A 12839-nucleotide genomic window follows, 5' to 3' on the forward strand; every position below is an offset into this window, starting at 1 on the left:
ACAAACAAAGAAACACCGGCTGTGTCTCGGTGCTAAAGGCAGCTGCAATCCACCGCTTCCCACCAACAGCATTCTTCTTTGACGTCTCCATTATTAATTGAACAAATTGCAAAAGATTCAGCAACGCAGATTTCCAAAATACTGTGTAATTATGCGATGAAAAGAGACAACTTTTAGCCGTGTGTGGTGCTGGACTAATATGTCCGCTACAACCAACCAATAACGTCACAAATAACAAATAACGTCACAAAGAGCCTTATGTGGGCCTACCGAGGATGTCGTAGTGGTTTGTGCAGCCCTTTGAGACACTAGTGATTTAGGGCTATATAAGTAAACATTGATTGATTGATTGATTGATTGAAAGACGCGTCATCAGTTCGCGACGTTTTCAACAAGAAACTCCTCGGGAAATTTAAAATTCTAATTTAGTAAACTAGAGCGGCCGTATTGGCATGTGTTGCAATGTTAATATTTCATCATTGATATATAAACTATCAGACTGCGTGGTCGCTAGTAGTGGCTTTCAGTAGGCCTTTAATCTATTATAGTAATACTGACTGAGGCTCAGCCAATCAGTGGCCACGATACTGAACAGTGCACTCTGATTGGTTTGGTCTCCTCTAGTGGCTAATGCTACCGTAGCATTGATATATTAGTTAATTTAGCCATTTTTACGCTTGAAAATCCCTAATTTAGGACAAAAATGTTAAAGAATATGCTTAGAAAAAAAAATCCCACAAATTCAACAAATTGGTCAATCCGCAATGTAGCAAGTTATCCATCCATCCATTTTCTACCGCTTATTTCCTTTAGGGGTCGCGGGGGGCGCTGGCGCCTATCTCAGCTACAATGTAGCAAGTTATCTACCTCAAAATGATCTTATTTGATCCATGGTGAAAAAAGTGTGACCAGTAGATGACAATCCCACATAAGAGATATGTGTAGACTGCAATATGATGGCAGACACACATAAGATATACATGTAGACCCACATCTGTGATCTCCTCCAAAGTTTTTCATTGTATCCCATTGGGTTGAGGCTTTTCTTGCCCTGATGTGGGATCTGAGCCGAGGGTGTCGTCGTGGCTTGTGCAGCCCTTTGAGACACTTGTAGGTCTATATAAATAAACTTTGATTGATCGATCATGCGCCCTATAACCCGGTGCGCCTTTTGTATGAAAAAAAGACCTGACTAGTCGGCAGTGCCCCTTATAATCCGGTTCGCCCTATTTTAAGTGGCCCTCTATGTGAAAATGTATTTGACACCGCTGATAGTTATATTTTAGGGCTGTCAAAAATAATCAGTTAACTCATGTGATTAATCCCAAAAAATGACCGCATTAATCATGTATATACGCAGATTAATCACACAATTTATTTTGTCTGTAGATCAGGGGTAGGGAACCTATGGCTCTAGAGCCAGATGTGGCTCTTTTGATGACTACATATGCCCCCACCACCCCACCGACGATAAAGTTTGCAACTTTTGTTCACTAATAAAAAAGCCTTGCCTGTACCGGAAGTAGCAGACGATGTGCGTGTGACGTCACCAGTGTGAGGGCTCTGTCACGCCAAATTTCTTCTCCCTACAAAAACCTACCCCCCCCATCCCATTTACTTCCGGTGTCATGATTAATACAGACGTTTTGTTAAGGCTATATTATAAAAATATAACCCTGTATTATAAAAATACAGACGTTTTGCTAACGCTATATTATAAAAAATACTTAAAAACAATTTACAAACACAAGCTATGGGATGACGCATTTACTTCCGGAGTCACGTTTCCTCTTATGTCATCCCATAGCTTGTGTTTGTAAATTGTTTTTCAATTTTTTTTATAATATAGCGTTAACAAAACGTTTGTATTTTTATAATATGGCGTTATATTTTTATAATATAGCCTTAACAAAACGTCCGTATTAATCATGACCCCGGAAGTAAATGGGGGGGGGGGAGGTTTTTGTAGGGAGAAGAAATTTGGCGTGACAGAGCCCTCACACCGGTGACGTTACGCGCACATCAATCAATGTTTATTTATATAGCCCCAAATCACAAATGTCTCAAAGGACTGCACAAATCATTACGACTACAACATCCTCGGAAGAACCCACAAAAGGGCAAGGAAAACTCACACCCAGTGGGCAGGGAGAATTCACATCCAGTGGGACGCCAGTGACAATGCTAACTATGAGAAACCTTGGAGAGGACCTCAGATGTGGGCAACCCCCCCCCCCTCTAGGGGACCGAAAGCAATGGATGTCGAGCGGGTCTAACATGATACTGTGAAAGTTCAATCCATAGTGGCTCCAAGACAGCAGCGAGAGTCCCGTCCACAGGAAACCATCTCAAGCGGATCAGCAGCGTAGAGATGTCCCCAACCGATACAGGCGAGCGGTCCATCCTGGGTCCCGACGAGCGGTCCATCCTGGGTCTCGACTCTGGACAGCCAGTACTTCATCCATGGTTATCGGACCAGACCCCCTCCACAAGGGAGGGGGGGACATAGGAGAAATAAAAGAAGCGGCAGATCAACTGGTCTAAAAAGGAGGTCTATTTAAAGGCTAGAGTATACAGATGAGTTTTAAGGTGAGACTTAAATGCTTCTACTGAGGTGGCATCTCGAACTGTTACCGGGAGGGTATTCCAGAGTACTGGAGCCCGAACGGAAAACGCTCTATAGCCCGCAGACTTTTTTTGGGCTCTAGGAATCACTAATAAGCCGGAGTCTTTTGAACGCAGATTTCTTGCCGGGACATATGGTACAATACAATCGGCAAGATAGGCTGGAGCTAGACCGTGTAGTATTTTATACGTAAGTAGTAAAACCTTAAAGTCACATCTTAAGTGCACAGGAAGCCAGTGCAGGTAAGCCAGTACAGGCGTAATATGATCAAACTTTCTTGTTCTTGTTCGTCTGCTACTTCCGGTACAGGCAAGGCTTTTTTTATTAGCGACCAAAAGTTGCGAACTTTATCGTGGATGTTCTCTACTAAATCCTTTTAGCAAAAATATGGCAATATCGCGAAATGATCAAGTATGACACATAGAATGCACCTGCTATCCCCGTTTAAATAAGAAAGTCATTTCAGTAGGCCTTTAAATATTTAGAAAAAAATGGTAAGTAACAAATATTAAAAAAAAAAACACAATTATAAAATAAATATAAATACTAAATATACTATAAAACACCAAATAAAATGTCTCATAACACCAGTAAAAAAAAAAAACATTACTAATGGGATGCTAATGACTTAATATTTTTGTTTAGCGACAAATTTGCAGAGTGGGGACTAAAAAAAAGTCTCCCCAGTCTAAGTCACACCCTCTCTTGTCCTAACTTTGCAGAGTCCCACAGACAGGACTGTCCCAGCAGGCCGTGCACACTGTGACAAGAGGCACCCCTAAAGGGTGCTTTGGTGGGTCCAAACACACATCAGACGACACACCAATGGGTTAACATCAAGCACTAGTACCCTCCCACCATCCACCCCCTCCCAAAAGGGACCATCCCATGGATTCACATGACGTGTGTGTGTGTGTCGGTCATATATATATATATATAGGACCATGTGGGCTCCGACGTGGAGTTTAGTAGCACAGACATTGTGTCGGCTGCCGGCCCTCCCCAAAAAGGACAAGCATTAGCAGGAATATCGGTGCATAGAACAACAGTTCTCCGCCTGTGGGAACTGAGGGACCCCTTCCACAACTCCTCCTTTTCCTCCTCTGTGAAAAGCTGCCCCCCGAAAGAAAAAGAAAAATGGGTGATCTGCTGGAGGACGGCTCGTTCATGTTCACGTCGGAGTCTGTGGGAGAGGGACATCCAGGTAAAGATCCCATTTGACATTTTGAAACGGTGTGCTTGGTTGTGGTTTAAAGACGCCTGTTTAAGCACGATTGGCATCCCATTCATAGTCACTCATAGAGAGCATTGCTGGCGGGAGGTGGAGCCGCGTGCACGCGTGGTGTAAGGTTGCATGTTGGCGGAAAAGTGAGTAGCTGAAAAGTTGTGTTTTTTCGCACCATTTAGTGCGGTCTTCCTGTTATTGCACAGTTCAAGGGGAGCCATGCACCTTTTTCCTCCTCCTCCTCCCCTGTCAATGTGTCAAAGTCCTCTTTGCTACATCGATAATCAGTAAACACACGCAGCAGCTTCACGAGCAAAAATGGCACATGGGAATTATGTAACACACTGAATTTTGATCACTTTTAATGGAAGATATTTTTTCCCCATTGACTTAATATAATCATACCATTCATAATTACATATCATTTTTCCAGTACTACTGACTAGTATCTGTTTGCACACTTTATTAAGAATGGATTTGGTGTTGTTATTTTGGAATGGTTAAATAGCATCGTAAAGCCTTGGTAGAAAAGTGCAGCACACAGACTTGATAACAAACACTTTGTAGGTCTGCTCTCTTCCCACATATGGTGGCTGATTTTAAGGTACTTAGTTTGAAAAAATAATCTAATAAAATACAATAAAAAAAAATAAAATGCATGAGTTTTCCCCGTACTTCAAACAATCCTATTTGCTTACTAAATTACATTTTCATATGATATTTTCATTTTTAAAACATTTTTGGATTAGTTTAGAACACAATATTTTGAGCAAATACTGCAATGAAAATAAAAATATTTAAATAAAAAGTTTTTATTTTGAAATATGTAGTTCGAATAGATTTTCGTATTCTGTTGTAATCTGAATTCCGTCAAATAATAAATGAAAAAATAAATCACAATTAAATCATACTTCATACTTCATACAATTATGTTTGATTATTAAAAACACATTTTCATATGATATTCTCCTTTTCAAAATGTTTATTTAAACTGTTTACATATGTTTTACTTGGGCTAAATATGAGCAAATACAGAAAAAAATATTTTTAGCAATGCAAAATACATTTAAATATAATTAATTAAATTTTCATATTATATCTTGGCTTGTATTCTCTCAAATAATTTTTAATATTTTTTTAGGTTCATGTTGAGAACATTCTGCAAAAAGTTTTAACATTTTTAAATTAATATTTTTTAGAACTACTAATTGTATTTTTTTATTCAAATCATTTAAATATTTGTATACTATAGATTAGCTTTTAGCAAATATTGGCCAAAAATATACAGAATAAGATTTTTTTGTATACATTTTATATTATAGTTTTATTAACTTATATTTATATAAAGTATGTAAATTTTATGTAAGAAAAAAACAGACTAAACACACTAAATCATAATCTATATTTCATTAAGATACAAAATATATATATTTATCCAAATTATTTTAATATTTTAATGTATGTATATATTTATACAAAATAATAAATTATTGTTTATTTTTATGAAGATATTTAAAAATAATAATTCAAACACATTATTCCAACTCATCTAAATATTTGTATTAGGTAGGTTTCAGCAAATGTAGCCAAAAATCATACAAAAATATTTTGCTCAGAAATATATAATTTTATTTTATATTATTATTTATTTAATATTATATAAACTATGTACATTTCATTGTGTTGAACAAAACACAGACCACAAAATGCTAAATTATAATCAAAATGTTCTGAAAATATTAAAATAAATAAATATATGTATATGTGTATGTATATATATGTATATATATACATATGTGTTTGTATATATATATATCTATACGTGATATGTATGTATATGTGTTTGTATGTGTATATATATATGTGTGTAAATATTTCCATCCATTTTCTACCGCTTATTCCCTTTCGGTATGTGTAAATATATGTGTATGTATTTATGTTCAAGTGTGTATATGTGTATACACATATAAATGTATATACATATATTTATACATATATACACATATACTTGTATATACATATGTAAATATATATATAATGTATATTTATACATACATATGTATATATATGTATATTTATATATACACATATATGTATGTGTATATATATTTACATATATGTATATATTATATGTATGTACAGTATATGTGTTTGTATGTGTGTGTATTTATGTATTGTGTGTATGTTTGTATACACATAAATATATATACATATATTTAAACATATACATATGTAAATATATATACAAATTTATATTTATATATACATATGTATATATATGTATGTACATAAGTATATTTATATAGTTGTGTGTATATATGTATACATTTGTAAATGTGTATGTATGTATATATACATATGTATATGTACGTGTGTATATGTATGTATGTCTATATATGTATGTATGTATATGTCTAAATATGTATATATGTATGTATATAAATATATGCATATGTGTATAGATATGTATATATGTATGTATATATACATGTGTATGTATATCTGTGTGTATATATATATGTATACATATATATGTGTATTTATACATATGTGTGTACATATATATATATATACATATATATATATATATATATATAATTTAAACTGTCTATAATCTTTATTTTATGAAGTTTTTAAATAATTTCAATATATTTATCTAAATCAGGTGTCACCAACCTTTTTGAAACCAAAAGCTACTTTCTGGGTACTGATTAATGCGAAGGGCTACCAGTTTGATACACACTTTAAAAAATTGCCAGAAATAGCCAATTTGCTCAATTTACCTTTAATAAAAAATTAAATAAATAAATATATATATATATATACATATATATATATATATATGGGTATTTCTGTCTGTCATTCCGTCGTACATTTTTTTTCCTTTTATGGAAGGTTTTTTGTAGAGAATAAACGATGAAAAAACACTTAATTGAACGGTTTAAAAGGGGGGAAAACAGGAAAAACAAAATAAAAATTTAATTTTGAAACATGGTTTATCTTCAATTTCGACTCCTTAAAATTCAAAATTCAACAGAAAGGCTAATTTGAATCTTTTAGAAAAAATTTAAAAAAATAATTTATGGAACATCATTAGTAATTTTTCCTGAGTAAGATTAATTTTAGAATTTTGATTACATTTTTTAAATAGGTTAAAATTCAATCTGCACTTTGTTAGAATATATAACAAATTGGACCAAGCTATAATTCTAACAAATACAAATCATTATTTCTTTTAGATTTTCCAGAACAAAAATTTCAAAAGAAATTAAAAAGTCTTTGAAATAAGATTTAAATTTGATTCTAAAGATTTTCTAGATTTGCCCGAATATTTTTTTTAAATTTTAATCATAATAAGTTTGAAGAAATATTTCACAAATATTCTTCGTCGAAAAAACAGAAGCTAAAATGAAGAATTCAATTAAAATGTATTTATTATCCTTTACAATAAAAAAAATAAATTTACTTGAACATTGATTTTAATTGTCAGTAAAGAAGAGGAAGGAATTTAAAAGGTAAAAAGGTATACGTGTTAAAAAAATCCAAAAATCATTTTTAAGGTTGTATTTTTTCTCTAAAATTGTCTTTCTGAAAGTTATAAGAAGCAAAGTAAAAAAAAAAGAATTAATTTATTTAAACAAGTGAAAACCAAGTCTTTAAAATATTTTTGGGGATTTTCAAATTCTATTTGAATTTTGTCTCTTTTAGAAATAAAAATGTCGAGCAAAGCGAGACCAGCTTGCCAGTAAATAAATAAAATGTAAAAAATAGAAGCAGCTCACTGGTAAGTGCTGCTATTGGAGCTATTTTTAGAACAGGCCAGCGGGCGACTCATCTGGTCCTTACGGGCTACCCGCGTTGGTGACCCCTGCACTAAATCATTACAATATTTTTATTAAGTTAGTTTCTAGCAAATGAAGTCCAGAAATGTATAAAATATTCAAACAAATATTTTGCCCAATATATTTGTATCATTGACATTTTTTATACCATAATGTTATTCATTTGTAATTATTTAAACTCTGTACATTTTATTGTGGTGAGTAAAAAAAAAAAAAAAAAATTACGAAAATTACAATCCATATTTGTGTTATTAAAAGATGAGTACATTAGAAATATAGGTAAGTGCCGCGCGAATGCAAGCATATCCCACTGCTGATGTAAGCCATGTGTTGCATTGCTTCATCGTGGTGCTGGTGGTGGTGAGGTGGGGTGCACACAAAGACAGATGAATGGGGGGCGCTCAGTCAGCCTTTGTCCCTGCACTGTGCACAAAACACTTCCTGTGTGTGAAAGTTGGCACACCCCCTCCCCTTTTTTCCTCCCAGAGCCGCACGTGTCAAAGTGAACTCCTGGATTGATTAACTCAAGCCTGACTTGTCACTTCCTTGTCCCCGTGTCTTCCCAGACAAGATTTGCGACCAGATCAGCGATGCCGTCCTGGACGCTCACCTCAAGCAGGACCCCGATGCCAAAGTGGCCTGTGGTGGGTAAATTAGGAGCACATTCCTGCCCAAATGTCAAAGGTCAACAGGGTGTCGCAAACACTCCAGCTCCAATGGAGGTCATTCTACCTAATTCATCTTATTGAGCCTCTTCAATAGCATCAACTTTGTGAACTTGCTGATAATGTTTAGCTGCTGCAAAAGGTCAAAGTTTGAGGAAGCTAAAAAAAAAAAAGGGTTGATGTTAATTTGTCATCCACAGAGACGGTGTGTAAGACGGGCATGGTGCTGCTCTGCGGAGAGATCACGTCCCGGGCCAACGTTGACTACCAGAAGGTGGTGAGGGACGCCATCAAACACATCGGCTACGACAACTCCGACAAAGGTGATTCAAAAACAAACATGACACCAAAGTCCACTTTGTGAACCACTACACTACATCAAGGCTGTACAAATCAGCATCTAAAGGGGAACATTATCACAATTTCAAAAGGGTTAAAAACAATAAAAAAAATCAGTTCCCAGTGGCTTGTTGTATTTTTCAAAATTTTTTTCAATATTTTACCGGTCCCGGAATATCAATCAATCAATCAATCAATCAATCAATGTTTACTTATATAGCCCTAAATCACGAGTGTCTCAAAGGGCTGCACAAGCCACAACGACATCCTCGACTCATATCCCACATCGGGGCAAGGAATAACTCGACACAATGGGACAATGAGAAACCTTGGAGAGGACCACAAATGTAGGGACCCCCCCTAGCCCCCTAGGGCGACAGATGCAATGGAAGTTGAGTGGATCTAGCATAATAATGTGAGAGTCCAGTCCATAGTGGTCGGGGGGTGGGGTGGGGCGTGGTTGGAGCAGGGGCGTGGTTGGGGGCGTGGTCAAAAGGGCAGGAGTATATTTAAAGCTAGAATACACCAAGTCAAGTACTTCATATATATATACATATATATAACAAATACTTTACTTTCAGTGAACTCTAGCTATCTATATATCTATATATATATCTATATATATATATATATCTATATATATATATATAGATATATATATATATATAGATATATAGATATATATCTATCCATCCATCCATCCATCCATTTTCTACCACTTATTCGCTTTGGGGTCGCAGCTACAATCGGGCGGAAGGCGGAGTACACCCTGGACAGGTCGCCACCTCATCGCAGCAGTTAACACCACCAAAACTTTAAATGTTCCTTTGAGAATATAGACCCAGATCAGGGTTCTAATAGAGTTTTTAGTCGTGATTGTGCCGCCGTTTGTGGTATAGCTCGGTTGATAGAGCAGCCGTGCCAGCAACTTGAGGGTTCCAGGTTCGATCCCCGCTTCCGCCATCCTAGTCACTGCCGTCATGTCCTTGGGCAAGACACTTTACCCACCTGCTCCCGGTGCCACCCACACTGCTTTAAATGTAACTTAGATATTGGGTTTCACTATGTAAAGTGCTTTGAGTCACTAGAGAAAAGAGCTATATAAATGTAATTCACTTCACTGCTTTCCAGCAAGTGTCCTCTTGCTCCCGGCTGCTGCCTTTTAACAGAGTGACAGGTGATTAGATAACTCCGCCCAGCTGGGCCATCTACACACCTGTCGCTGATTTCGAAGCCGGTTCTGGCCCACCCCGTTTTGCTGCAGGCTCGCAGGCCACACCCCCAAATAAAGCTTTAAAGTGCCTTATTTTCGCTATCTTCGAAACCACTATCTATTTCCCTGTGACGTCATACAGTGTTGCCAATGTAAACAAACAATGGGAATACCACAGCAAGATATAGCGACATTAGCTCGGATTCAGACTTGGATTTCAGCAGCTTCAACAGATTACGCATGTATTGAAACGGATGGTTGGAGTATGAAAGTATTGAAGAGGAAACTGAAGCTATTGAGCTATTCATAGCCATAGCATGGCCGAATAGCAAACGATCACCACTTTCGCATTTTGTGATAATGGACCAACTTAAATCCGACGATTGGTAAGTGTTTTTTTTGGCATTAAATGTGGGTGGAAGGAAACTTAATATAGTTGCAAATGCATCTGCAGGTTATCCATACATCTCTGTGCCATGTCTGCTTTAGCACCGCCGGTATATAGCATGTTAGCATCGATTAGCTGGCAGTCACGCCGCGACCAAATATGTCTGATTAGCACATAAGTCAACAACAAAACTCACCTTTGTGATTTCGTTGACTTTATGGTTGCAAATGCATCTGCAGGTTATCCATACATCTCTGTGCCATGTCTGCCTTAGCATCGCCGGCCAAATGTGGAAACACTCTGGCACATTCAATGGAGGTCTGGCGGCAGACACTTTGGCATCTTCGGTGCAACTTGAATCCCTCCCTGTTAGTGTTGTTACACCCTCCGACAACACACCCACGAGGCATGATGTCTCCAAGGTTCCAAAAAAATAGTCGAAAAAACGGAAAATAACAGAGCTGAGACCCGTGTGTGTAATGTGTAGAAAATGAAAATGGCGGGTGTATTACCTCGGCGACGTCACGTTCTGACGTCATCACCACCAGAGCAATAAACAGAAAGGCGTTTAATTTGCCAAAATTCACCCATTTAGAGTTCGGAAATCGGTTAAAAAAATATATGGTCTTTTTTCTGCACCATCAAGGTATATATTGACGCTTACATAGGTCTGCTGATAATGTTCCCCTTTAAAATGTTTGTCCCACATATTTTTATGTCATAAAAAAAATGATTTAATTTATTAATCCCATTGACGTGGAACAAGTTGAGAGATTTATTTTTTTAATGCATGATTTTAATATGGTCAATACATTAAACAACTATTACAGCGATAAATACATTTTCGCCAAGTAGGAATCATTATTTACAAATCAAATGTTTTCATAACTACAGCATAAAAAATATTTATTACGTTCTGAATATATTTTTCAACATTGTTAGAGCCCTCTGGACACGAAATAACACAATTTAGTCACCTTAAAGAATTTTAATCTAATATAGTAATGCTTTCTGAGGTTGAGCCAATCATCAGCCACGATACTGAACAGCGCACTCTGATTGGTTTGGTTCCCTCTAGTGGCCAATACTACTGCAGTTTTTATATTTTCAGTTTATTTACACATGTTTGTTTGAAAATACTTAATTTAGGACCAAAAAATATGTATAAAATGCATTTCCCCATTTTGGGATTAATAAAGTCAATCCTATTCTAATATATTTATATGCCCCAAAACATGATGTTTTCCACCCCCATGCTTCACAGTAGGTTAGGTGTTCTTGAGATGCGACTCAGTATTCTTCTTCCTCCAAACACGACGAGTTGAGTTGATACCAAAATGGATACATGGATGATACAGCAGAGGATTGGGAGAATGTCATGTGGTCAGATGAAACCAAAATAGAACTGAACTCTTCGTGTTTGGAGGAAGAAGAATACTGAGTTGCATCCCAAGAACACCATACCTACTGTGAAGCATGGGGGTGGAAACATCATGCTTTGGGGCTGTTTTTCTGCTAAGGGGACAGGACGATTGATCCGTGTTAAGGAAAGAATGAATGGGGCCATGTATCGTGAGATTTTGAGCCAAAACCTCCTTCCATCAGTGAGAGCTTTGAATGGTTGACCAAATACTTATTTTCCACCATAATTTACAAATAAATTATTTGAAATTCCTACAATGTGAATTCCTGGATTTTTTTTTTTCACATTTTTTCTCTCACAGTTGAAGTGTACCTATGATGAAAATTACAGACCTCTGTCATCATTTTAAGTGGGAGAACTTGCACAATCGCTGGCTGACTAAATACTTTTTTGCCCCACTGTATGTATATATATATATATATATATATATATATGTATACACGTATATATATGAACACAGTATATATATATATATATATATATATACACAGTATATATATACACACATATATCTAGTGAAGTGAAGTGAATTATATTTATATAGCGCTTTTCTCTAGTGACTCAAAGCGCTTTACATAGTGAACCCAATATCTGAGTTACATTTAAACCAGTGTGGGTGGCACTGGGAGCAGGTGGGTAAAGTGTCTTGCCCAAGGACACAACGGCAGTGACTAGGATGGCGGAAGCGGGAATCGAACCTGCAACCCTCAAGTTGCTGGCACGGCCGCTCTACCAACCGAGCTATGCATGTAGATATATATACGTATATATATATATGTACATACATGTGTATATATATATACATACGTGTGTATATATATATACACATACATGTGTATATATATATATATACATACATATATATACACACATGTACAGTGTATATATACATATATACATATAGATATTATATATATATATATATATATATATATATATATATATATATATATATATATATATATATATATATATATATGTATAGATAGATGATACTTCCTATATTTGTTATTAAGATTCATGCATTACTTACTCAAAAAAAAAGCACCAGATTTGCACCAAATTGTAATGATTTTGTACGGACCCCAACTCCATCCATCCATCCATTTCCTACCGCT

General features: G+C 35.9%; 1 protein-coding gene across 9 annotated transcripts in view; it reads left to right on the forward strand.

Annotated features, from left to right (window-relative positions):
- The window catches only part of mat1a (methionine adenosyltransferase 1A), a 63047-nt gene that overhangs the window by 32123 nt on the left and 18085 nt on the right, over nt 1-12839 (forward strand). For all 9 annotated transcript variants that reach the window (XR_009808062.1, XM_061910089.1, XM_061910090.1 and 6 more), the window contains 3 exons: nt 3349-3830; nt 8260-8337; nt 8559-8681. Coding sequence is in view for 8 of the 9 variants with exons in the window: in XM_061910089.1 (XP_061766073.1) it covers nt 3764-3830; nt 8260-8337; nt 8559-8681 (268 nt within the window). In the remaining variant the exon portion in view is untranslated. The remainder of the gene's footprint in view (nt 1-3348; nt 3831-8259; nt 8338-8558; nt 8682-12839) is intronic.

Source organism: Nerophis ophidion, linkage group LG09 (assembly GCF_033978795.1).
Source record: "Nerophis ophidion isolate RoL-2023_Sa linkage group LG09, RoL_Noph_v1.0, whole genome shotgun sequence".
Lineage (NCBI taxonomy): Eukaryota > Metazoa > Chordata > Actinopteri > Syngnathiformes > Syngnathidae > Nerophis > Nerophis ophidion.